The sequence below is a fragment of the Dryas octopetala genome, chromosome 2 (assembly GCF_963921425.1).
Source record: "Dryas octopetala chromosome 2, drDryOcto1.1, whole genome shotgun sequence".
In the NCBI taxonomy this organism is placed as follows: Eukaryota; Viridiplantae; Streptophyta; class Magnoliopsida; order Rosales; family Rosaceae; genus Dryas; species Dryas octopetala.
The window spans coordinates 28,490,989-28,516,596 of record NC_141367.1 but is presented as its reverse complement, the minus strand read 5'-3'; the positions used below and the strand labels follow the sequence as shown (position 1 = coordinate 28,516,596).

Sequence of the window (25,608 nt, the reverse complement as noted above, 5' to 3'; positions counted from 1 at the left end):
TGCAATCTAATGTGCTTAATTGGATTGGATTCAAAAGTGATCAATTTCTTTCAAAGAATAGCACTTAATAGGCCCCATCTAGCTAGCTTTTCTAAAGTTGTTAAGAGAAGCCACTATATCTTAGTGACTTATAGTTAGAAAAACAGAACTATTTCTATATATATAGGGTTTAGCTAGATAGGCATACTGTTGGTGATTCGGTGAATGAATATGCCTATAACACACAACCTAACTAGGTTGGAAGGTTAGATTTGGTTGCTCCATTCTCCGAAGGTTAATCAGAATTAATGGACAGACCCTTCCCTGAATATATTCAGATTTCAGAAGCTTACTCAGGTTGTACAGTATTTACAAACTAATTTAAGGCCCCCATTATCATTATTTGTTTAAACTGTTTCCACATACTGTATTAGGAGATTAATTTCAACTCCATCTCCAACTCTTGTCCTAGCTATATATAGCTGCCTACCTAGATATGGAATTGATGATTTACAAAACCAATAATTAAAAGGGTGAGGGAAGTGCATTCTCTAATAAAAACTAGCATTCCCCACAGAATATAATTAATTTTATATAAAACATACATGCATATATGGATCGATCATTTTATGGTAACGCAGCAGGTTCAATCTGCCATATGTCTCTTGCGTATTCATGAATTGTACGGTCACTGCTGAACTTGTATGAACCAGCTGTGTTCCAAGATCGACATCTTTGTCCATCTCTGCGTACGTACCATAATAATTATAGAATTAATATATAACAATTAAGAATAACATCTAAAATCAAAGAAAATAACATATCAAATTGTATCGATTAACACCAAAATTATCTTATATATATGTGTGTGTGTGCAGTAGTCACCTTTTGGTCTCGATATGCTTGGTCAACCTTGTCTTGGCACTCTAAATAACTGGGGAAGTCGTAGCCAACAAGAAAATAATCAGCACGCCCATAACCTTCATTTCCTTCCAAAGATCCCATAAGTTCTTGGTAGTTGTAGGGACCAAAAACACCGCTTCTCACAAAAGCCTTCACTTCTTCAAACCTTGGATCGGGCACGAACTGCATGTATTCATGTGTTTAAGATATGACCAAAATAATAAAACATTTATCAAACAACTTATGCATCTATGGTTAAGTGATTCATATATAGGCCGGCCTAATTTCCAATCCACGTACAGCATGCATATGCAAATACAATGCACACCTTTCCTTCAGTTCTTTCTTTCCTTAGCCCGGCGATTTCATGAGCCTGAGCACCAAACAGGAAGAAGTTGTCCTCTCCAACCTCTTGCCTTATTTCAACATTAGCCCCGTCCAGAGTTCCGATTTGTATGCAGCCGTTCATTGCAAACTTCATATTGCTGGTTCCACGGGCCTCCATTCCAGCAGTGCTGAGAGTGACAGACAAAGACACAATTATTAGTACCATAACCATTATTTGATTATAACATTAATTAATGAAGCAATTGTGCAATATTGGAATGATATCTAGAAACCTGATATGCTGGGACAGCTCACTACCAGGAATAAGCACTTCAGCAACACTCACATTGTAATCAGGAACAAATACAACGTACCTATACTTGCAACATCAAATATATGTATACATAGTTCAGCAACTCATCCAAAATATATATGTTGAGATGTGTCTTTGACGTACTGATTAACAATGTTTATCAGCCAAACTTAATTACCTTCAAAAGATCACCTATCTCTTCATCATGATTTACAGTGGCTCCTACATCTGTGATAAATTTCACGATCCTTTTGGCTTGGACATATGTAGCGAATGCCTTTCCGGCCTCCAAATATGCATACCCTTGGAACAAATCTTGTTTTTCTTTCCTCAGGACTCATCTCCTTCATTTTTTTGTAGCGATAAACGATTCCCAGGATGTTCAAAAGCTGCCGCTTATACTCATGAATGCGCTTCACCTGAAATTAGATAGACATATTTTACTGTATGTATATTATCAACATGAGTTGTATGAGCAAAGCAAGGATGAGGCAATCTCATTGCACAAAGAAATTGCTTCATCTTTGCCAACAGTTTGACTTGGATACCAGCCTTTTACTGAAAACTCAGAAGCACAGTTCCTTATATACAATATACGCAAAGTCCTTATGGCCCAAAAACTAATTTAGGATATACAGTTATAATTAAACTGCATATTACATGTACCAACATTGATTCTTCTGTTTAAGTTCCTTCCCCTTCTTCCTTGGTATAATATTTAATTGAAAACAGGACTAGAGGAAACTAAGCAGTAATTGATAGGCAGAGAAGGACCTGTATATCAAACATTGCATCGGGGTTGACTAGATAACCAGTTTTTTCCTTGAGGAAGGATGCAACCTTAATCTTGTTTCTCCTTTTTGATTCCTTCCATTCGAATTGGAGATCTTCATTATCAGCAAACTGTTGAGAAGTGGCACTAATCCTATTAGTAAATGACATGGACAAAACTGATCATTGTTTCAGCACAAAGGTAATTGATTTAATTCAATGAATTACAAGTTTGGATATGACATTTTACCTTTCGAAGGGTCACCAACATCTCAGTATTTTTCACCCAGTCTTCTGTTCCAATCCACTTGGTTATAATTTTACTTAGTTCTGGGTTGCGGAAACGAATCCATCTTCTTGGTGTCACCCCATTTGTCTTATTTTGAAATTTCTCAGGCCACAACTGCCAGAAGTAATGTATGTGAAATTAAACTAGTGAAGGGAAAAGATTGCAATTAGTAACAGGATAACAGTAACACTTCAAGTTAGTATAGGAATAGGATGGTCAATGGTGAAACAAAGAATGAAAAGTAGTCATTTGATGTTTATACCTTATAGAACTCATTAAATACTTCAGCCTTCACTATTTCACTATGAATCTCTGCGACCCCATTTACTGCATATCCACCAGCAACACATAGATTAGCCATGCGGACCATCTTTGGCAGTTTAGGATCTGGTTCAAATGTAACCTCTTTTTTCTTCTCAGTGTCCACCAGTCCTTCAGGTTGACCTTCTTCATCAGTGGTTTTAGTTTCTTTATCAGAAATATCAACTTCCTCAATGTGATCAACCACAGAACTTTCTTCTGGTTTAAGGAGCATTTCTAGGACAGAGTCTGGAAACTCGACATTATCTAGAATTCTCATTTCTTTCAGTTTTTGTAGCAACAAGTCAAGATCCTCCGTGCCATACTCAGTAATAATGGTATGAATTAGCTGGTCAAGACATCATATGTTACATTATAGTAGATAACAAAGAATAAATGATTTATTGTTTCAAAGAAAAATACTGCAGAATGATGAATACGATATGTGAAGGTGCCTCAGCACATTTATACGTATCCAACATTAAGAATAATTGATGAAGATTTGATTTCTGATTAAAATTGTATGATCTTGAATATAATTACCTCCTCATCAATCATTTTTATGATCTCAACATGTCGAGGAAGCAATTCCTCTATAAGCTTTAAACTCCATTTCTCCAATGCCTCAGGTAGAACTGTATGGTTTGTGTACGCAACAGTTCTGGCAGAACAGTTATTGAATGAAAATAAATATATAAACGAGTGCAATTCAAAGATAAGTAACAGTATAAGTAAGGAGAGCACCTCAAATCATAAGGAATGCACCAACTAGAAGCAAAAGAACTAATAAATTGATGCTCATCTACTAAGCATCTGATCTAAGTGTCTTGAAGCTTTGCATGAGCATTGAATACATAGTGTCTGTGCGTATTAGTTGAGCAAATTAACAAATACCATCAAAGGAAGTACCTTCGAGTAATATCCTAGGCTTCCTTCCAGCTCAAGCCCTTCACATCCATCAATATTCTTATCAACTCCGGAATGCAGAAAGTTGGATGAGTATCATTCATCTGCACTGCAATCTTTTCAGGAAACTTTTCCCATTTCACAGGCTCCCCTGATCTCCTTTCAAAACGTGCAATTATATCTTGGAGAGAAGCAGAACACAATGCATATTGTTGCTTCAACCGAAGTGATTTCCCCTCCACAGATTCATCCCCAGGGTACAATATATAACATATCTAATCAGCATAAAACATTAAAATATACATTGTTAGCTCGTTATGGCAGTTAGTGAGTCAATCATATAAAAGTGAAGTTTAATAATTATGAACTAATCCGAACCTTTTCAGCATTCTTTAGAGCTGCATATGCCTTGGCATGCTCTCCAGTGTTGAAAGCATGTAAATCAAATTCTTCTGGTGCAACTTTTGTGGACCATAGTCGAAGGTTTATGGTGGTTTTAGTTTTGTATCCTGGTATGGGGACATCATAGGCGACCGCTGTGACATTTTCTCCTCCAACCCATAGTCTATTTCCACCTGGCCTTGAAATAACTTTGCCGTAGAACTTCACAGGATAGGTAACACCATTTCTTGGAATTTCCCAAGGACTGCCCATCTGATAAGTGATAAGGGTTACTTCAATCAAATAACAGATTACAAATAACATAGAAATCATATACCATGGTAACCCTTTAAAGCCAATGAATCACCCTTAAGGCCTTAAGAGCATGAGAAAATTAAGTAAGGCTCTTTCATAAAATTGCAAAGCATATCAAACCTCCAGCCAATTTTCAGCAACTTCCTCCTGCCCATCTTTTGTAATGTGTTGCTTAAACAAGCCATACTTATATCTGAGCCCATATCCCCATGCAGGGTAATTTTGGGTCGCCAGGGAGTCCAAAAAGCAGGAAGCGAGCCTCCCTAATCCCCCATTTCCAAGTGCAGCATCTGGTTCCTGTCAATTAGCAACATATAATTTAGGCAAGTCCATTCATAGAATGTGGAACAAAAACTATGATAAACTTATGTATAAGTGATCCACCATATGATAAAATCATAAGTTAAGGAAATGGTCAGTGAATCTGACCTGGCTAGCTACATCCTCTAGATTGTGCCCTAGCTTTTTCAAAGCCTCTGCATAAGCCCCTGAAAGCTCTAAATTACCAATTGCGTTTAGCAACGCTCTACCCTACAAAATTTGAAACATAACAGATGCATAATAGTATAATACCCATTAGCAAGTAATATATACAATAAAAGTAATTTTGAGAGACAGGAGAAAGAGAGAGACCCATTGCAAACCTGTAGATACTCCATTGAGAGGCAATATGCCTGCTTTACATTCAGCTTTTCATAGTACTCATATGTAGCATTCCAATTAACCAAAGTACCAGAAAAGCATAAATGCAACAATTTTATAACATTCGAAGTTGGGACTACTAGATTGAAAATTCTGCTGGTGACCATAAAATCCAACCCATGGGGCAGTGAAATTCTGAAAGTGAATGAGACTATGATGGGCTTAAAATGATGAAGCAAAGTGAATTCCCACTTCAGCTGAAATGGGAAACTAGTACTTTTGTGCTTGGCTTGGAAAGCATCACCCTTTTCACTTTGTAAAAGAAGCACATGGCAAATTTACCAAATTGCAGCCAAAAATCTGAAAAAAAAAAGAAAAAAAAAAAAAAAAAGGAAACAAAACTTTAGAAGAAAGGTATTGAGAAAAGAAACCTTGTTGGGTGGTGACAACATCTTTGGGTTCTTGCTTATGATCAGTAGCCACGCTCTTCACACAGAGCTTTCTCCTTGCTGGGCCAGAACCAGAGGTTCTGATCAACAAGAAGAGCCTTGAATTTCTCTGTATGTGGCTGGAGTCTATGAAGCTTGAGATGAACTTGGAATGAACAGCTGACTTTGATGGTGTGGATGTTGCTGAGAATGGTAAAGTCGCCATTGCTCTCTTCCTCTCTCTGTATCTGTCTCAGAGAGTACTGAGAGAATGAGTGAAAGAGAGTGTGTTGTGTTTTGTCTGCTTATCTTCTTTTTCTTAGGGGCAAGTACAGCTCTGCACTGTTTCATCACAAACGTAAACTTCTTCCCCATGTTAGAAAGTTAGAAACGAGGGAAAATATATTGATTTGTCGTTTTCCCGCACACAATTTTAGATTTTACTTATCATGCTGTGGGTAGTGCTATTCCCACTCTCTAGAAGGAGAAAAACTTTGAAAGAACATGTGACTACTCTTTTTACTAGGTTAAATAATGAGAGAAACATATAATATATATACCCGTTTTATACAAGTTTTTATACATTCTATTGCATAATGGTGTTGTTATTTACACCCAATGTATAAAGTCTTTGTTCTTTTTTATAGGATCAAAGAATACTACAACGAAAAAATCAACTACAACTCTATCCTACTATCCTAGACATATTCAATGTTAAATAGTTTCCGAATCTTTAGAGCGTATAAAGTGCAAATACGCTTCTTTTTTTTCTTTTTTTTGTTAATGGGAAATTTGTAGTTTGGGGACCAGAGGGACTGACAAGATATGCTGAAGAAAAAGTAAACTCAATTGGGGCGAAGGGAGCCAATGAAATGCCATGATAAGTTGATAACGATTTATCAATCTTTTGGTATCCTTTTACTTGAAATTCTATGAAACATATTTGATTGCTTGGCTCTCTTCCCACTTGGGGCCAACACAAGTGGGCCTGCCATCGTCAGCTACTCTCTCTACCATCTACCATGAATACAAAGTTGCAACCACCTTCTCTTCGCTTGTTACCCTTTCAAATTGCAAAGAGACACTTTTTCTTTTATTTATAGATATTGAAACATTTCCCAAATTACCCTTCTACAAAAGTTTTTTTTTGTTTTGTTCTTTTCCATCCTTCCAGCCTTCCAGGCAAGAAACTGGTCCGTAGTTACAATTGGAGAATGAAACAGGTTTGGGCTAATCACCCCCTCCGCCTACAGGCCCAAATAAAAGCCCATCTGGGATTTATTGCCAGGTGGAGGTCCTCAATCCACGTGTAGATAATGATCCTTTAAAAAAAAAAAAAGATGGAAACTCAACGGCAACGGTCTCAAAAAAAGAAGTCAAAGTTGGACTTGCAGTAGGAGACATTGAGGAGAGCCGTACAGTTGTCTGCTTTTGCGCGGCGCCTCTTCTCTGATTTTTCTCGCAGCCACAGACTGAGAAAATAAATACTTGTCAAGAAAACCATTGGCTTCTCTCCATTTTTTTGTCAAGCACAAACCCAATCCCAAACCCAAACGAGGTGGTTTGTGTGTGAAACACTCGCAAAATTTCGATTTTTTATCGAAATTACTAGGTACATTCTGGATCTTTATTATAACCCATGTTGTGCTTTTTGGTGGGCATGTTTGTGATATCATTCTCAACCTTTTTTCTTTTTCTCGTTATTGTATTTTCTGGGATTCCAATTTCTTTAATTCTTGTTCTTTTGGGATATCCTAGTTTTGAATTTCCATTTATTGTTCTAATATCTTTTGTTGGTTATGCATAATTTACAGTAATTTTCATTACTCCATATGCTAGAATTTCTCTTTTTCTCTCTATGAAATAATGATCTTTATAGCTATTCACTTTCACATCTTGATGATCATGAATTGTGTTAAGCTTCTGTGATTGCCATCTGGGAGTCACACAATGGTACTTGTGTTTGGGTGGCCGTTATGGTTTTGATCAAATTTTAAATCAATTGCATTATGTTAAGAACATGAAGTTGAAATAAATAATAATGCTAGTTGTTCCACATTTTTTTTCCTCCATTTTTGTATCCCACATGATGTGTCATTACTTTACTGGAAATAAATTATAAGTACATTCTCATTGATTTTCCTTTTGTGTGCTTTTAGGTACCATTCCTTTGATTTAGTGACTCAATAGTAACCACTTGATATCTATCCACAAGTATTGCTGTTGTCAAAATGTTTGGGTTTAAGAAATCACCTGCAAAGATTGCTAAGCAAAGCTCTGTAGAGCCAGAATTTCAAGCTTCTCTTGCTTCAGAATCTGACCCTAAGAACGCTCTTATGACTGCTAGACGAACTTCTTCTGAACCGATGCTTATTACGCCGGATATGAGCAATCAGAAAACAGGTAAAAGAGGGGCTCCTCCGGCTTCTTACGAGAATGATTTTCGTGACTCGGGAGGACTAGAGAACCAGAGTACGCAAGAGTTGGAGAATTATGCTGTGTACAAGGCTGAGGAGACAACAAAGAGTGTTAATAACTGCCGGAGGATTGCTGAGAACATCAGAGAGGATGCTACAAAGACACTTGACATGTTGCATCAGCAGGGTGACCAAATCACAAGGACTCACATGATGGCTGTCGATATAGATAAGGATTTGAGTCGGGTAAGCTCATTGTTGTCTATGCTGTCATTTTATCAAGTGCTAGTTTTTGTATTGTCTTCTCTGATTTTGTTATCTGTAGTGTACATGCTTTCATTTTTTTATGAAATCCTTGTAAGGTTGTATGTGCTATAGGAATAGGAGCAGCATTTCTTTTGCTCAGTTTACCATTTTACCTAATCATACATTTTGTAAATCAGGGTGAGAAACTTTTAAACGGTCTTGGGGGCATGTTCTCGATGCCTTGGAAACCAAAGAAGACCCGGGATATTTCAGGGCCGGATTTGACAGCAGGTTTGGTTCTGTTATAATTTACGTGCTTTATATTCTATACAACTTGAAAACATGATAAAATGTATTGTATGCTGTAATTGGTGGTCATGTTCAGCTTCAGCTTCAGCTTCATCCAAAAAAAGTGAAAACAACCCAATGGAGAGGGAAAAGTTGGGTTTAGCTCCTCATCCCAAAGGACAGTCAGCTTCTAGGACACCTCCTCCTGAAGGATCAGGTGCCATACAGCAAGTCGAGGTAAGCCTTTGTGATTATCAAGAATATGGCTACATACATGTTCTTAGGATTTACTTATATTGGATTGATTTTCAATACCAGTTGGAGAAGGCAAAGCAAGATGATGCTCTTTCGGATTTGAGTAACATATTGGGTGATTTGAAGGGTATGGCTGTGGACATGGGAACTGAACTTAACAGGTCAATATTATTGTTCTACTCTGTGCATCTCTTCATGGTTGCATATATTTCTCTAAATGGGAAAAAGTGGTTTCTTGATCAGCTCATTCCATAATACCTTTTCTGGTTGTTATGCAGGCAAAACAAGGCTATTGATCATCTCTCTGACGATGTGGATGAGCTTAACTCTCGAGTGAAAGGTGCCAATCAACGTACACGCCGTTTGCTTGGGAAGTAAAAATCAAGAGGCTTATAATACCAACCTACAGAAAATTTCCACTTAACTTTAGTTACTGTAAATTTTCAATTTTTCCCCATTTGGATTGTACATTTGTATGTCATCATTGAATTTTTCCCCCATTGGGAATATATGCATGCAATAAAATGAGTCTGTTCATATATTTCATTTACTCTGTTCTGTTGCAAATGATTTCTCCAATTCACTATCTTCGCAGCAGAAACTTTTAAGTATATTAAGAAGGCACATGGGGTTATCAGTTATACGTGTTCCAAGGGCATAAATTTCTCCATACAGCTCTATATCATACTTATATGTGAAGAAAGTTGAATATTTACAAGACTGCAGGGATGGTAAGGCCTTGTTCCCCAACACCAAACCAAACCTTTATGCCAAGGCCAATAGCTAATATCTGCTTTAATGCAAGCTGAAACTCACACATCCTCCCTCTTCACTGGAATCCAGCTATTTCCGGTGACAGGCCTTTTCCCGGCATGGGAAATGAAACCGACAACATACCCCATGAAAGCCCCAAGCACCAACACACTTGCTCCCTTAACAAACCATGAGAATGTATAGGAGGACTCCACACTGCTCCTAACTCCAGCAGCACCAGCACTGCCACTATCAACTGATTTGATACCGGCTGCACTGCCAAGAACTTGTCCCGATGCCAGAATCTCCACCGCATCATGCACCTTTCCATCATGGTTTCCAACATAAGAAAATGTAAGCTTCTCCTTGTTAGCAACCAATCTAGTGTACCCAAATTCACCACCGCGGTACATAGACCGCGGTGGCTGTGGGTAAACCGGGTCAGTCAGGTGATCCGGTCTAGGTTCCCAAGTGGGTTGCCAGTCTTGTCCTGCCATCCCAATCACAACATGAACAGGCAATGCCTCCCATTCCTCCCCATTCACTCCCATGCTCCCACAAGTAAAGTTATTCATAGGACAAAACCTCTCGTATCTGTGGACATGGCCCCATAACACAAGAGTCACCTTGTTTTTCACAAGCAAAGGTTCCAAGTGCTCCAGCATTCTCTCCCTCAAAGGAGCATCTCCTCTCTCATTGCTTGTTGTGTACATTGGCCTGTGCCCTTGAACCACCACAAAAGGGGTCTTGTTCCGGTCCACATTCTCCAAATCATGCTTTATAAACTTATATTGCTTGCTCCCCGGAAGAAAATTGGTCTCAGTTGATATGTACACAAAATGGACCGACCCCATGTCAAACGAATAGTAAAGGTTCCGAGTAGCCGGAGCCCGGGTTCCGGTTGCCTCCCACGAGTTCCCGGGCATGTTGAACTTGAGACTGTAGGGTACCCCACATTCACCACCACCATCTGTCCCATACAATTTACTCGACCACTCAGGCTTCCAAGGTTGCAAGGGCCAGTCATACTCATGATTACCAATGCAAACATGGTAAGGAAGCTTGGATGCAACGGGTTCGATTTGAGTGAAGAAGTGATCCCACAACCATGAGTAGCCTCTTGCATAGCTGATGTCTCCGATGTGGGACACAAACGCAGGCTTGTCACCAAGAGCTTCAATGTCGCGCAGAATCCACTTCATAGTGGCTATGCTTTCGTCTTGGGTACGAGAAAATGTTGCATAGGGTGTTGCAGTGCCCATGTCACCAAACATGAAGGCTATGGTTTCATCTGAGTCCCCATTACGTGAAACAAAACTGTGCGTTTCACTCCAACCTCCATTATCACTACCAACCTGAAAACATAACCAACATCTCAGCCTCTCAAAAATTCAATTTCGTTAAGAACTATCAGAACTGAATTATATTTATACCTTGTAATAATATCTGAGACCTTTTTTCAAATGGGTCATGACACCTTTGTGGATAAAACCCGGGTCTCTCCACCCGATACTCTCATTGGCGGGCGAGTCGCACATGTCCTCCCTCTCGTACCTGCTCACACGTGCCACCGCCACGTCGTCAAGCGCGTCCTTTTTCAGCCCATACAAAACCGTCCTCTTCCCACCGTCCGCGGTTAAAAACATGACCCGCATCTCGTCTTCGCGATCCGTGTAAGCGAGGTGGATCTGCTCCGGGACCCGATCCGATTGAAAGCGAAGCTCGTCCGACGTGGCGAGCAAGTGGGCGGTGCCGGGGAGGGGGTTGTGGTCGTGGTCGAGGTGTTTAGGATCGACCTCGGACTCGGTCCAGCGGAAGATCCGGAAGGAGTAGTTGGATCGGAGGTTGACTAGAGGGAGAGAAATGGAGCCCGACCCGGATTTCCAGGTGGAGCTGGAGGAGAGGAACTTGTAGCCGATGAAGTTGTCATGGTGGGAGGAGGGGGGTGAGTAGATGCCGAGCCAGTCGAGGCTGGAGGGGGAGTCGAGGCCGGACCATTGGATGTGGACTGAGTCGCCGGAGTTGGAGAGGGTGGTTGGGGATAGAGAAAGTGAGACCTTTTCATGGGTTGGGGTGAAGATGGTGAAGACGGTGAAGAGGTGGAGGAGGAAGACGACGGGTGTTCGAGAAATGGTCATTGTGCTAATGAGGATCGAATGATCGATGATTGATCATTGTGCTAATGTGGAATTGGGTGTGCTATTTATCCAAATAATGTTAATATTATAATGTTTTTATAATTTTTAATGTTTGATATCTTATTCTTACGCATATTCTTGTTAGGTATTTTGTAATGTTATTATGTATTAATATGTGTTATTCAGGTGTGAACCGGAAATAAGCAATTAATGTAAAGAAGAAAAAAATCGAATGATGCACAATCAATCAAGAGTCAAGACGAGGGGTCTATTTTTCCTAAATTTTTTCATACGTATTTTGTTATGAAAAATGATATTGCCGCAAAAAAGACAAATAAATTAAAAACAAAATAGACAGTAATATGAAGCTTTATTTACGAGCAGCGATTGGTCATTGGTGAATAGCCAAATATTAGATAAGAGGTGCAGGCAGCGAGGAAACAAACGAAAAAAAAGTATTGGGCTATTTTGTGTCTTTTCAGGGTCGTGAAGAAATGGGAGATTGGAACCCAATGAGAATAGTTTGGAGATGAAGCCAAGACATATATATCGAAACCCATCCCAATCCTAAGTTTGTAACTAACAAAAAAGCCCAGTGCGCCAGTCCATGTGCCCCCTACACATTTTAGTTTTTGTCCATGTTATTTTTCTCTGTAGGTGGTTTAATTTAATTGAAATTTTGTTTTGCATCGTAATTATTTTGAATAAAAAGCATGTGATTGAATAAGGGCACATACATATTTACGCGAGTCATGTGAAGAGAGAGAGAGAGAGAGAGAGAGAGAGAGAGATGGCTAATGTAATGTAATTGCCGACTCCAACAATGCTACATATATATTCCAGGAGTGGCCAATGGCAATGGTGAACTGTGACCTCTCTCCGATATATATATATATATATATTTTGTGATTAGCAATTATAGTCCTTCATGTGTCTCTTGCTGCTCTGTATTAAACTCTTGACTATACCATCACCATCACCATCACCATCACCTTCACCTTCATCAATCGCTAGCTAGCTCTCTCCCTCTCTCTCTCTCTCTCAGTCCCGGCCCAAAAATGAAGAGCTCTCTCTCTTCTTCAACCTCCAGTACTAGTTTGGTGTTGGCATTCACGCTCTTTCTTTTACTGTTCCTCGCATCTGCGACCAGACTCATCTCTGACCCAACCAGTAGTATCCCAAGAAACCCCCATAATTACAACCACCACCACCACCACCATCATCATCGTCTGCACCCTTGTGATTCGTCGTCCCAACGTTCTTTGTGCATTCAACTCCACAGCTACCAACCCCTCCCACCGCCGCCACCGGGCCCCGCTGATCATGAGATTGATCCAAGATACGGTGTGGAGAAGAGACTCGTCCCCTCCGGACCCAACCCTCTTCACAACTGATCCTAGCTCCTTAATTAATTACCATAATTATTTATCTTAATTAGCTTCTTTATCGTTTCTTTGCATTTCTTGCTACCTATCTTTCCATTTCTTCAACACACATGAAGGAAGGGACTGGTGAATGATATATCATGATCAAGATTCAAGATTCAAGATTCAATTAAGAAGCAGCAAGCACGCCATCGATCGAGTTGATCATCATATATCAGTCATTGCTATCCAAGGATCGATCAACTTCTTTCTGGTCGTCGATCCATATATATGTATCTCGTTAATTACTAGCTACTTAGTACTAGTTAATTTGTTTTCATATAGATACGTTAGCTACCTATTTTGCTATTTTCCATGCTTGTTCTATATTTGTTTAGTAATTAAGTACTCCGGCCATTACTAATTATGTTTGAGAAGACACACAATTTTGTGGAAGCTAGCAGAAAAAAACAAGCATGGAAATGGCCCAGGTGACATGGTGTACGTTCTTTCACGGATTGGAGGTTTGTTCCAATTAGCTCCAATTTGGGTGGGGGTGGAATTCATAAGAAACCCATGAGCTACATAAATTTCAAGCTAGCTACCTAGCACCATGTAATGGACTTTTCCCAAGTGCCATGTAGGTCCACATTTAATGTTTTCGTGTATATATGGTTGATGCTTTATTTGGTTCTATATGATCAGAATATGAATGAATTTAATTTACTATATATTGTCATGTTTTTCTACTCTTTAATTTCTCAATTTTTTTACTTTTGCCTCTTTAGTTAACTTTTATGCATGCAACTCCTTTAGCTTCTTCTTTCAACTTTCTGTATGTCCCCAAATAGTTAGTACATGTTCAAAGTCATGAGTCTCATGACAGTGTATTCTATCTGTCATAAATATATTCAAATTAATAATTTTATTCTGAAATACAAAATTAGGAGTAACCAATTGCAGAGTTATGAACTTAGACAACTGCATGCAGAGGTAAATCCCGTGACACACGAGTACACGACCTTTGTAATTAATGGATGTTTTCGTACCATATTCACATAACATAGATTAAACAATATCTGTTGTTTTTTACACAAATGTCATTAATTGTCAACTAGAGTACTGTAAGATGTTTAGGCTATTAGAGATTCCAAATTATAGGCTAGTGTTTCATAGAATTATATCTAAGTTCATTTTAGGATTAGTTTATTTACAACAAGTAAAATCCACTACTTAATTGCTTAATTTCCATATTCCTATGAAGTAAAAAATGTTTTGATTGCAACAGGCCAATAGGGTTCAACATAATTGAATTCGAATAAGCTCAATCCATATGTAATTTTATGAGCCATGGTTGCCAAATATATTTGGTTGAACCCATATGAGGCAGAAGAAAATTAATCAGTGAATCATCAAATTCAAACAGTTGGGATGCCTCTATTAATATGGTCTAACTAGATTATTAGATACGTACTTTAGTGACATGGAAGAATTTAAAAGAAAAAGACACATGTAATAATCTAATTAGGTCCGCAATGAAAAAGTCACGAAGAAGACCAAGTATTATGCGTCAGGAAAACGAACCGTACATACCGAACCGTAGGTAAATAAGAGGAGGCCAACCAATGAGAATCAGAAAAAATAAAAATAAATAAAAAAACGGTCACCGACGGACGAAAGCAGAGTAGTTTCTCTTTCCGCGTTTGGCGAAACTCAGTGAAGATCGAAGAAGCTCAGATTCAAGTTTGTCTGTTTGTGTTTGTGAAAGAGTTGACAAAAACACTATTCAATTGAAGCTTTCAGAAACCAGAATTGAGTATCAAAGAGTTAAATGCGAGTGAATACAACTCTCAAGTGCTGTCAAGTGTGAGATCAGATTCAGAGAGATCTAGAATCTCACCAATCTATGAAAATGGCGCTTCGTTTTTCATTCGCCACGTCATCTCTGATCCTCCTCCTACTCCCTGTGCTTCTCAACGCCAAAACCCTCAAACGAGACAGTAAGGCCTCGACTCGCTCCCTCCTTCACTCGCATTCATCTCTCTCTCTCTCTCTCTCTCTCTGATTTGGAATTTGGTTTTTTTGGGCAGTGAAAGCACTGAACGAGATCAAGGCCTCGCTCGGCTGGAGAGTGGTCTACGCGTGGGTCGGAGACGATCCCTGCGGAGACGGCGACCTTCCGCCGTGGTCCGGCGTCACTTGCTCTACTCAAGGCGATTACCGAGTCGTCACCGAGTTGTAAGCCATTCGATTCGGATTCGATTACCGATACTACTCAATTTAAACAAACAAAAAGTAATTTTGGGTTTTGCTTTGCACATTTGCAGGGAGGTTTATGCAGTGTCAATTGTTGGGCCTTTCCCTACTGCTGTCACCAATCTCTTGGATCTCACTAGGCTGTAAGACCTCTTTAATTTATCCGCAATTATCACAATTAACATAAATTTATGTTTCAGTGCTCATTAATCACTCATTGACGTTGCTAAACCTCAAATTTATGAGCTGCAAATGCTCATTTAATAACCCCCAGTTGTTTCAGTTTCATAAAGTTTTAATCTTTGTTTTGAAGAATGTGCTATATCTTCTGTATGTGACTGTGTCTGTGTCACAGGGATCTCCATAACAACAAGTTGACGGGGCCTATTCCTCCCCAGATTGGACGATTGAAGCGTCTCAAAATACTGTACAGCCCTTGTACTTTACTCCTTTTCATTGAACTCATGCGCATAGCCTCACAGATTCACTGTTAGAGATTGGATTTTATGCAAATTTTATGCATGGTGAACAGATTTGACAAAATTCAAACTAGTTTTTCATATAGGCTGATGCCAGAAGTTAAATCATGAGCATCAAATTTCTTCTCCCAGCTAGAGATTGGTTTGTTTTTCATTGAACTCATGCGCATAACCTCACAGATTCACAGTTAGAGATGGGATTTTATGCAAATTTTATGCATGGTGACCAGATTTGACAAAATTCATTCTAGTTTTTCATATAGGCTGATACCAGAAGTTAAATCATGAGCATCAAATTTCTTCTCCCAGCTAGAGATTGGTTTGTTTTTCATTGAACTCATGCGCATAGCCTCACAGATTCACAGTTAGAGATGGGATTTTATGCAAATTTTATGCATGGTGAACAGATTTGACAAAATTCATTCTAGTTTTTCATATAGGCTGATGCCAGAAGTTAAATCATGAGCATCAAATTTCTTCTCCCAACCCTTTTCCAACACGTGTGCACAAGCTTGAATTTATTATCTTGATCTTATTTCTACTAGAATCTTGATTTTTTGAGGTCCTTAACTAATTTTTGCTGCTTCTCAGTAACTTGAGATGGAATAAGCTCCAAGATGTCATTCCTCCGGAAATTGGGGAACTGAAGAGTTTAACTCATCTGTAAGTGAATTTAGATACCTTGAAGAGTTTTACTATGATTTACCTATTTACTATTCAAAAAATTATTAACTAATAAATTCTGCAGGTATCTAAGCTTCAATAATTTTAAAGGGGAAATTCCAAAGGATCTTGCTAATCTTCCAGATCTTCGTTATCTATATCTGCAAGAAAACCGTCTTATCGGGCGAATTCCGTCAGAACTAGGAACTCTGCAAAATCTTCGGCACTTGTAAATTCACATGATTCTGCACATATTGTTAATGTTATTGCATCTTATCTGATTACTGATTCGTGTCATTGTTATTCCATTTGTTCATAGGGACGTTGGTAATAATCATTTGGTGGGTACTATTAGGGAACTCATACGCATTGAGGGCTGCTTTCCAGCTTTGCGTAACCTGTAAGTGAATCCAAGTTGGTAAATAAATAGTTACTTCCATCTCTAGTATAAATTAAGTGATAAATTAAGCGATTCTTTTTGCAACTGCGATATGTAGTTACCTAAACAACAACTATCTTACGGGAGGAATTCCAGCACAGCTTGCAAACTTGACCAACTTGGAAATCTTGTACGCCTCTCTCTCTGTCTCTAGATAGATTTAATTACATTTTCTCATGCAATAGAGTTTGTTGAGTTAATCCCCTTTTTGGTTACAGGTACCTATCTTACAACAAGATGTCTGGGGTAGTTCCATTAGGACTTTCCCATATTCCTAGATTGACTTACTTGTGAGTTTCTTCTTATGAAATTTCCACTCTTAACATGTGTGCTAGAATAGTTGGTATTTAGGGGTACTTACATCAAGAGATTTTCAAGTTTAATTGCTCCCACATTTCTGGTTGGCATGTGTCTTTATTGGCATCTATTAGCAACACACATGCACATTCACTAATGAAATATCAGGGTGCATTTATCAGTTTATTATTGTTACATTCTTATGTATATCACTGCTTTTTGTATGGATTTCACCTGCATGCTTATGGTTCATTGATTCAATTTTAGGTACTTGGATCACAATCAATTTTCAGGGAGAATTCCTGATGCCTTCTATAAACACCCATTCTTGAAAGACATGTGAGTTTCCTTGCCTCTTGAACTTGGAAAGTTCTAATTCCTGAAATTATGCAGAAAATTGTTTGATATCTTGGTTGAATGTTTTTCATAGGTATATTGAAGGGAATGCATTCCGGCCAGGTGTAAAACCAATAGGCATACACAAAATTCTTGAGCTCACTGACACGGAATTTCTCGTTTAGTCAAGAAATCAACCTATTTTTTATTTGTTACCAATTGTGTTTATGTACTGCCCAAACAAGGGTTCATATATTCTCCGAAAGAAATGGAAATCTGTATTGATAAATTTTTTCGCAGTCATTGATGAGTCCCCATGTTGCCAACTCGCCAAGGAGTTGCTTATATCGTAAATAGTAGCAGAGCTTCCTATTTGTTCTCAGAATTGATGGATGTCTTAAACCCATAGTATTAGAATATCCAGATTAACAGCGGGAATTGTCAGAGCACCAAATTGAACATTCCATACCCATTCCTGGTGTTTCTTTTGTCAGTGCTAAACATGGATAATTTTTGCTAAGCAAAATCTCAATGATACAAGTTTTGTTGGATTCTGTATGGATGTTCAAGATGATGTTTCCCTGATTCTCTTAATCAATTATTCCAATGAATTACAGAGTTAGGAATTCAGCAGTGAACCTTTAAAAATTATTTGTATCATGTATTGTTAACTAGAAATAAATATGGATCACTGCCTGAAAAATCCAACTGCTTGTTTATGGTCTCCAAAACTGATTGTATTTCTTCCATGTGTGGGTGTGTTTTCTCCCCCGCAATGAACTCGTGAACTGCTCTATTGATCTCGACCGAACTGCAACCTGGTGCCTTCTCTACTCCCCTGTTTCTCATCAAATTCCTCATTCTTCTGGCATCACCGTGCTTCCCTGAAGCTGCATACAAATTTGAGAGTAACACATAGACGCCGCTGTGCCATTCTAACTGAAAGAGTTTCTCTGCAGCAACCTCAGCTAGTTGAGCTTGTCCATGGTTGCAACAAGCACTAAGAAATGCCCTCCAAGCTACTGCTTCTTCAGAGGGGTTACTTGAACTAGGTATTCTTTGAATTATTTCCTTTGCTTCTTCAAAGAGCCCAGCACGGCTTAGAAGGTCAACTATGCATCCATAGTGTTCACTTTTAGGCACAATGTTGTATACCCTACACATTCTATCTAACACCCTCACACCTTCATATGCCATGCCAGAATAACTACAAGCAGTAAAAATAGCAATGAAGGTGATATCATCAGGCCTGACCCCAGCTGCCTCCATCTCTCTAAACAGCTCACGTGCACCTTCTCCATCTCCATGCATTGCCATTCCTGAAATCATAGCATTCCAGCAAACTGTGTCCCTTTGTGGCATCTCATAAAACAGTCTCTTAGCTAAATCCAATTTCCCACACTTAGCATACATGTCAATGAGGCCAGTGCTCAAACGAACACTCAAGGGCAACCCAAGCCAATTCAAATACGAGTGAATCCAAACCCCAATATCTAGAGCTCCCAAATGAGCACAAGCACATAGAACGCTAACAAAAATAGCCTCATCAGGCTCTGTATCTGTAAACTGCATTAACCTGAACATATAAAGACCCTCCTTGAAACAATTGTTCTGCACATACCCAGAAATCATGGCACCCCATATGCCTCTATCTCTCACAGGAGCTTCATCAAAGAACAGTCTTGCTGTGTCAAGATCACCCACTTTTGCATGCCCAGAAATCATGACCGTCCATGAAACAACACTTAAGCTGGGAATTTCATCAAATACGTACCTTGCAGCTTTCATATTATCAAATGCACAGTACATAACAATCAAAGAGTTACCCACAAAGATATCAGAAACAAAACCCAATTTCAAACTACACCCATGAACCAATTCCCCGAGGCAACAGCTCTGCAGCCTAGCACAAGCCTTTAGCACATAAGGGATGGTGTAATTATCAGGGAGCATCCCATTGTGTAACATCTTGGTGTACATATTTATGGTTATGATGAGATCATTTTTTAGCAAGGAAGCTTTTAACATGGTGTTGTAGATGCAAATGGTAGGTTGTGGAATGTGTTGGAAGAGTTTCCATGCATGGGAAAGACTTCCATGATGCGGGTCTGAGCAGAAGGCCAAGACCCTGCTTAAAGCAAAGCTACTATTGCCAAGCCCACATGTGACTACTTGGGCATGAGCTTGCCGCAGGTGTTTCATGTTCTTGCACTTCTCTAATAGTTGGAGGCATCTACTACTACTGCTAATATATGACATGGGCACTCACTTTTAACTAATAGAAAGTAGAGACAAAACCATTTGTTTGATAATTGATTGATAAAAATAAAGGTGGGACTGTGGAAGCCTGGGAGGAATGACTATTCTGCTTTATAAAGAAAAATTGGATCTTAGAAAATGAGAAGCACCTCATATGAGTGGTTTGGGCTCAGTTGAGTTGGTCTCTCTTGTTTATTGATGGGCCTCGAATTAGAATAAATTATGGAGTTCGATGTACCTTACCACGGTTGCTCTCATAGCTCAGTTGGTTAGAGCACCCGTTTAGTAAGCGGGAGGTCTTGAGTTCGACTCTCAATGAGAGCAATACATTTTTTGTTTTTTTTTTTTTCTGGCTATGGATCTCGTCTCTGCTAGCAATTTTTTTTTTTTTGGGTGTTGGGCCTACCTACTAGAATAAACTTTCAAGGCTTTACTGATAATTCATCCCAAATACAGTCATTCAAACCCAACAAAAATAATGTTTTGGTTAACAAGATGAGTCGACGATCACTACAACCCTTAATCTTGTTTGGTGGTGCTATGGTGTTTTTTTTTTGTGCTCAGTTGTGGTAGTTAGTAGATAAGCATCGGAATTATTTAAAATAATATATAGAAAGTTAAGAACAAATACTAAGTCAAATGATAAGGAAATGTGAAGTAATGGATTAAGATTAAGATAAGTCGATAATTCTATCCCTCCCAAATAACTAAAAATGAATTTTGTCAAATATTGGAAATGGTTATGATTCGAAAGATAAACAAATCTATGTATCTTATCAATATTCAACTGAAGAAGATAATTATCATGCTTTCAAAAAAACAAAACAAATCCAATCCAATCATTTCTATAAAAGAGTGAGATCTCTGAATGTTGTTTAGCTTTTTGATCATTTGTGCAAAGATGGAGTATTATTTGAGAGTAGTTGTGTGTTGTATCTTTGTGTCATTGTTTTCATTAGCTTCAGCAGCTGATACTGTTAAAGTCAAAATTAGAACAGCAACTTCAATAGCCACCATAGATGATAATTTCATATGTGCAACTTTGGACTGGTGGCCCTCTGACAAATGTGACTACAATCAGTGTCCTTGGGAGAAGGCTGGCCTTTTCAATTTGGTAGTTACATATCGTTTTTTTTTTTCTTTCTTTATTTTTAACTGTTTACTTAATTTGTCATCTTCTTTATAAAAAAAAGTTGATGAGGAACTTAACTTACTTGGGAATTGGGGTCCATTTGCAGGATTTGAATAACACAATCTTGTTCAATGCTATCAAGGGTAAGTTTCAGAATAAAAAATACTATTATAGTTGGAGTACTAGAGCTAAAAAGTCCATTTACATTCCTCACTCACTGATTTTCAAGTGTCGAAGAAGAACTACTAACAGTTGATAAAATAAAAATTTCAGCATTCAAATCAATGAGAATCAGACTTGGAGGTTCCTTGCAAGATCAGCTCGTTTATAATTTTGGGTATGGATTTCCAAGTTGCAACAGGTTCAAGAAAGAAAATCCTGGCATGTTTGGGTTCAGCGGGGGCTGCCTTGACATGAAAAGATGGGATGAGCTCAATTACTTCTTTAATGCATCAAAGTACGTATGCTTAGTAAGTTACTGCATTTTTACTGAATTTTCACTCAAAAGCGCTTGTTGAAGAAGCATTTGCAAGTAACTCACACTTTTGTTCATTCTTGATAGTGCTAAGATCACATTTGGGTTGAATGCCCTCTATGGGAGGAAAGAGTCTCCCCAAGACAAAGGTCATTGGGTTGGTGATTGGGACTCCCAAAACGCTCGTGAACTCATGGCTTACACTGCTGCAATGAAATACCCGATTGATTCATATGAGCTTGGTAAAAGGAATTTACTTTTTATTTTCACTTTCATATCATGTAATTCTATTGTGTCACTTATTGAGTGCAAATGCTTGATTAACAGGAAATGAGCTATCTGGAAGTGGGGTTTCTGCAAGAGTGGACAGTGAGCAATATGGGAAAGACATGAAGAAGCTCAAACAACTTGTGACAGAATTGTACCCAGATGCCTCTAAGCGACCTAAGGTTTTAGGCCCCGGTGGCTTTTACGACAGAAAATGGTTTGGCTCCTTCCTTATGGCAGCAGGACCTGATGTCATCGATGCAGTAACTCATCACATCTACAATCTTGGTGCAGGTACAAGTATAAAGAATCCATATATCACTTTATATTAATTGTGAGGACTCAGGGTTTGATTTGATGTGTATTTGATTTGAGGAAAATGATTGCAGGTGTTGATTCCAATCTTATCAATAAGGTTCAAGACCCAATTTTCCTGGAAAGTTGTGCTCAGACATTTCAGGATGCCTCAAAGACAACCGAGGAGTTTGGGCCATGGTCAGACGTCTGGGTCGGGGAATCAGGTGGAGCTTATAATAGTGGTGGCAAATATGTTTCACATACCTTTGCTGATGGCTTCTGGTTAGGAACTTAGGACCTTTTTCTGTCTTCAAAAATTTACACACACACACACAAACATTGAGCAAAATGTGAGTGACTAACTTTGAGTGAAATATATACAGGTATTTGGACCAGCTTGGCATGTCATCATTCTTCAACCATAAGGTTTACTGCAGACAATCCTTAATTGGAGGGAACTATGGTCTGCTTAACACCACAACATTCATCCCTAATCCGGATTATTACGGGTTTGAATCTCTGGCTCAAGTAGATACATAAAGTGATCAAGTTATTATCTTGAGATGTTTGATCATCAGATATTGTTTCTAAACTTTTTCTTTCTCTTGCACCAGTGCTCTTTTATGGGATCGCCTAATGGGAACTAAAGTGATGGAAACCAATCATTCTGGCTCTAAATATTTGCGTGCATATGCTCATTGTTCAAAGCATCAGGTAATTAGTCAATGTTTCAGACCTCGAATATTCTCAAGCCTCTACTTTTTCATGGCATTTAAATGATATATCTCAGCAAATATATTTACATTCTGAACATGTTTTGTTTCAGGCTGGGATCACTGTACTTTTGATCAACATGTCCAACTCTACTAACTTTGATGTCAGGGTTCTCTCTGACTTGAATCTTTATCCGGGAAGATTTCAAAGAAAATCTGTGGCTCCAAAAAGAGAAGAGTATCATTTGACACCAGAAGGTGGCAATATTCAAAGTGATGTGTTGCTACTCAATGGAGCTCCTTTGAATCTCACAAGTTCATTAGACATACCTGAGATGAAACCAAAACTTGTAGATTCCTTCAAAGCCATCAGTGTTGCACCTGATTCATTTGTCTTTGTATCTATCAAGGACTTTGATGCCCCTGCCTGTGAAAATTAGAAGAAATTTTTTTCTTAGTCTTTTTTCTTTTGTTTGTTGTTAGAATAAAGGTCTCTAGGATATTGGTAGAGGTGTAATCTGTAAGCTGAGGCTTGCAGTCTTGCTATGTACGTAATTTTAAGTACTCTCCTGAAATAGAAGTTTAGCATAACCTTTCTTGGAATTTTACTAGCATTGCAACTCTAAAATTCTATTCGATGAAGTGAATATATTTTACAAAGACTAATAAGTCCATATTTTCAAACAATGCCAAGACAAGCAGAAAATCCATATTCAGGGTTGAGGGTGCATTCATTCGAGCATATATATAAGGAATCAAAAAGCAATAACTTAACCATCCTTAACTCAAAGTCTCATAAAAGAAACCTTAAAAAGTGTTACCAGCTGAGACCACTTATGCTTCTTTTTTTAAGGTCTGAAAGCTAAGAATCAAGGGAAAGAAGGAATACTTTCCTTCACCAAAATGACCTTTAAGATCCAAACCAGGCCTTGCGTACATGCAAAGTATACACAATCTTTCTTGCCGCCTTTCTCCTAACAAGAGCCTATTAACAAGTTTAAACAAGCTCTCCTTTAATTCCCTAAGCTTGTCCTTCAAATAAACACCACCCCCTATAGGTACCAAATCATCATTATTCAGAAACAATAAATTTCTGGACCAGTTTCATCTGAAAGAATGGAGCCTCTACTTAAGCAAATGAGGTATTCTGGTCCTTGACTCTGTTAAATATTCAACACAAATAAGCATTGCTTTGCATGTTATCTTCTTTTTTCTTTTTCTTTTTTCTTTTTTGTCCGCAACTCCAACATACATACATTTACGGTATCAGTTGTATTGGGTCGATTTATTTGTGTGCATTTGACATTATCTCCATTGTTCAGCCATTCGTATATATGACTAAGCATCATTGTTAGGGTGAGATTTTCTGGTGTAGGACAGAAGAAGACGGAACAGTCTGGCAGTGTCAATGATCAAAGAATACCACCACAGAAAACTCAATCTTTTAAAGGTAGTGTATTTCTCCAGAAAATATCACATCTCCAAGACAGAAGAATGCAGGTTCTATCAAACCATGAAAAGACAATACAAATTTCTGATGTAGAATAAGACACATTGTTGTTGTTTCTTGCAGAGAAAAGGAAAACCCAGAACTGGTTCCAGAGACAGTTTTCTGGGCAGATGAGTCAAGATTATGATTCTACCGATGGAATAGAGCACGCAACCGCAGTGGCAGCTGCTGCATTTGCCATTAAGTCAATTGAAAAATCGGCTATCTCTGATAAAAAGAGGACGGGCAGTGAGCCTGAAACCTCTTTGGGGAAGATCAAGAGCAAAAAGGAAGAAATAACACTTTTGAAGCCGGAACCTGGAGGAGTTTCCAAACGATTCTCAGGTATAATATGTTATGTGCATAACATTTTTATGAAAACTAAAATGGAGTTCCCAGTTATTCTTTTCAAACTAGAACCAATATTTGGTCTGTATTAGGTGCAGGGTCAACTAAAAGTGCTCATCCAGAAGACCAAGATGGTAAGGTGCCAATAAGTACTGCCACAAACGAAAAGATCCCTGAAAAGGCCATCCTTCCAGCCCCATCTATCAAAAAAACTCCAACTTTTGATAAGCCGATGAACAACACTGGCAATATAAGACCTGGAACTACAGCACCAAAAACTCCAACTTTTGATCAGCAATTGAACAACACTGGCAGCATAAGACCTGGAACTACAGCACCAAAACCCGATTTGTCCACCACTACGAAACCTACAGTCCCTTCAAATGAAAGCTGGGGGCAGAGTTTAACAGGACCTGGCATGGGAAAAACAAAAGCAGATGTTTGGGAGGAGGCTGAGATGGCTAAACTCAAAGAAAGGTAGCTACTCAACATTGGCCATTATATTAAGTCATCTAGGTTCTTTATCATGTTACATATAGCCAAAACTAAAAATTTGAACTTTTTGAGGTACTGACAGAAAATAATATTGTATGGCTTTCCTCCTAGAAATCAAAGATCATATGATGTTCTTCCTCTTATTTACAAATTAACTGAAATATATATTCTCAAGAGTTTCCAACTAACAGTCATGATTGTCAGGCATGAGAAGCAAAACGCCACAATACTTTCCTGGGAGACCAAGAAGAAGAAGAAAGCAAAACAACGGCTGGATAGAACAGAGGTTTTGTTTTATTTTCTTTTCAAATTATCAAATAATTAATAATCTGATCATGTATCAGGGACCAATGACCAACTTATTAGAATTGCAGAGTCAACTAGATCAAAAAAGAGCAAAAGCCTTTCGAAAGTACAACAGCGATATGGAATATATTAGACAGATTGCAGAAGGTGCTAGGGCACAGGCAGAGGAGAGGCACAGGAATGAAGTATATAAGGTGAAAGAAAAGGCAAATACAATTAGAAGAACAGGGAAAGTTCCTACGACATGCTGCTGCTTCTATATATGACAATTATAGATACTCCCTACTTTCGAAAATGTAAATATTTCTTTCATGATTCTGTATTCGATTCAGAGCGCAATCA

At 38.5% G+C, this 25,608-nt stretch overlaps 5 protein-coding genes, 1 non-coding gene and 2 pseudogenes across 8 annotated transcripts; 5 read left to right on the top strand and 3 right to left on the bottom strand.

The window, feature by feature from the left end:
- Positions 1–370: 370 nt before the first annotated feature.
- LOC147295217 (alpha-1,4 glucan phosphorylase L-2 isozyme, chloroplastic/amyloplastic-like) lies at positions 371–5,799 on the bottom strand (annotated as a pseudogene). The gene is made up of 15 exons (XR_015120394.1): positions 5,456–5,799; positions 5,129–5,262; positions 4,914–5,015; positions 4,605–4,781; positions 4,167–4,442; positions 3,792–4,063; positions 3,426–3,543; positions 2,845–3,231; positions 2,544–2,696; positions 2,297–2,425; positions 1,701–1,941; positions 1,503–1,579; positions 1,211–1,397; positions 865–1,065; positions 371–724 (listed from the first exon to the last, which is right to left on the bottom strand). The product of XR_015120394.1 is annotated as an alpha-1,4 glucan phosphorylase L-2 isozyme, chloroplastic/amyloplastic-like (transcript).
- A 1,182-nt stretch (positions 5,800–6,981) lies between these two features.
- Positions 6,982–9,272, top strand: SNAP30 (soluble N-ethylmaleimide-sensitive factor adaptor protein 30). Of its 2 annotated transcripts, none has more exons than XM_086232129.1 (6): positions 6,982–7,166; positions 7,714–8,217; positions 8,415–8,508; positions 8,609–8,742; positions 8,824–8,921; positions 9,039–9,272. In XM_086232129.1, the coding sequence occupies exons 2-6, from the start codon at positions 7,786–7,788 to the stop codon at positions 9,136–9,138; spliced, it is 858 nt and encodes a 285-aa protein (XP_086088255.1). In that variant the 5' UTR covers positions 6,982–7,166; positions 7,714–7,785; the 3' UTR covers positions 9,139–9,272. The 2 variants fall into 2 exon arrangements, with proteins under 2 accessions (XP_086088255.1, XP_086088254.1); XM_086232128.1 differs by having other exon boundaries at positions 8,603–8,742.
- Positions 9,273–9,348: 76 nt separating this feature from the next.
- LOC147295215 (Purple acid phosphatases superfamily protein) lies at positions 9,349–11,880 on the bottom strand. Its single transcript, XM_086232127.1, has 2 exons — positions 10,947–11,880; positions 9,349–10,868 (listed from the first exon to the last, which is right to left on the bottom strand). The coding sequence occupies exons 1-2, from the start codon at positions 11,649–11,651 to the stop codon at positions 9,573–9,575; spliced, it is 2,001 nt and encodes a 666-aa protein (XP_086088253.1). The 5' UTR covers positions 11,652–11,880; the 3' UTR covers positions 9,349–9,572.
- A 2,780-nt stretch (positions 11,881–14,660) lies between these two features.
- Positions 14,661–17,811, top strand: LOC147295214 (uncharacterized). Its single transcript, XM_086233240.1, has 11 exons — positions 14,661–15,015; positions 15,106–15,253; positions 15,343–15,414; positions 15,627–15,698; positions 16,342–16,413; positions 16,499–16,642; positions 16,733–16,813; positions 16,911–16,982; positions 17,071–17,142; positions 17,417–17,488; positions 17,580–17,811. The coding sequence occupies exons 1-11, from the start codon at positions 14,922–14,924 to the stop codon at positions 17,668–17,670; spliced, it is 990 nt and encodes a 329-aa protein (XP_086089366.1). The 5' UTR covers positions 14,661–14,921; the 3' UTR covers positions 17,671–17,811.
- A 255-nt stretch (positions 17,812–18,066) lies between these two features.
- Positions 18,067–19,805, bottom strand: LOC147295213 (pentatricopeptide repeat-containing protein At5g66520 pseudogene; annotated as a pseudogene).
- Positions 19,806–19,994: 189 nt separating this feature from the next.
- TRNAT-AGU (transfer RNA threonine (anticodon AGU)) lies at positions 19,995–20,068 on the top strand. The gene has a single exon. It is a non-coding gene; the product is annotated as a tRNA-Thr (tRNA).
- Positions 20,069–20,645: 577 nt separating this feature from the next.
- Positions 20,646–23,166, top strand: LOC147295211 (heparanase-like protein 1). Its single transcript, XM_086234042.1, has 9 exons — positions 20,646–20,858; positions 20,983–21,019; positions 21,150–21,333; positions 21,439–21,593; positions 21,679–21,912; positions 22,008–22,197; positions 22,299–22,424; positions 22,530–22,629; positions 22,742–23,166. Exons 1-9 carry the CDS (start codon positions 20,646–20,648, stop codon positions 23,066–23,068), a joined length of 1,566 nt encoding a protein of 521 aa, XP_086090168.1. The 3' UTR covers positions 23,069–23,166.
- A 463-nt stretch (positions 23,167–23,629) lies between these two features.
- Positions 23,630–25,586, top strand: LOC147295210 (Remorin family protein). Its single transcript, XM_086234141.1, has 6 exons — positions 23,630–23,770; positions 23,984–24,078; positions 24,202–24,462; positions 24,558–24,942; positions 25,165–25,246; positions 25,335–25,586. Exons 1-6 carry the CDS (start codon positions 23,745–23,747, stop codon positions 25,530–25,532), a joined length of 1,047 nt encoding a protein of 348 aa, XP_086090267.1. The 5' UTR covers positions 23,630–23,744; the 3' UTR covers positions 25,533–25,586.
- Positions 25,587–25,608: the final 22 nt, after the last annotated feature.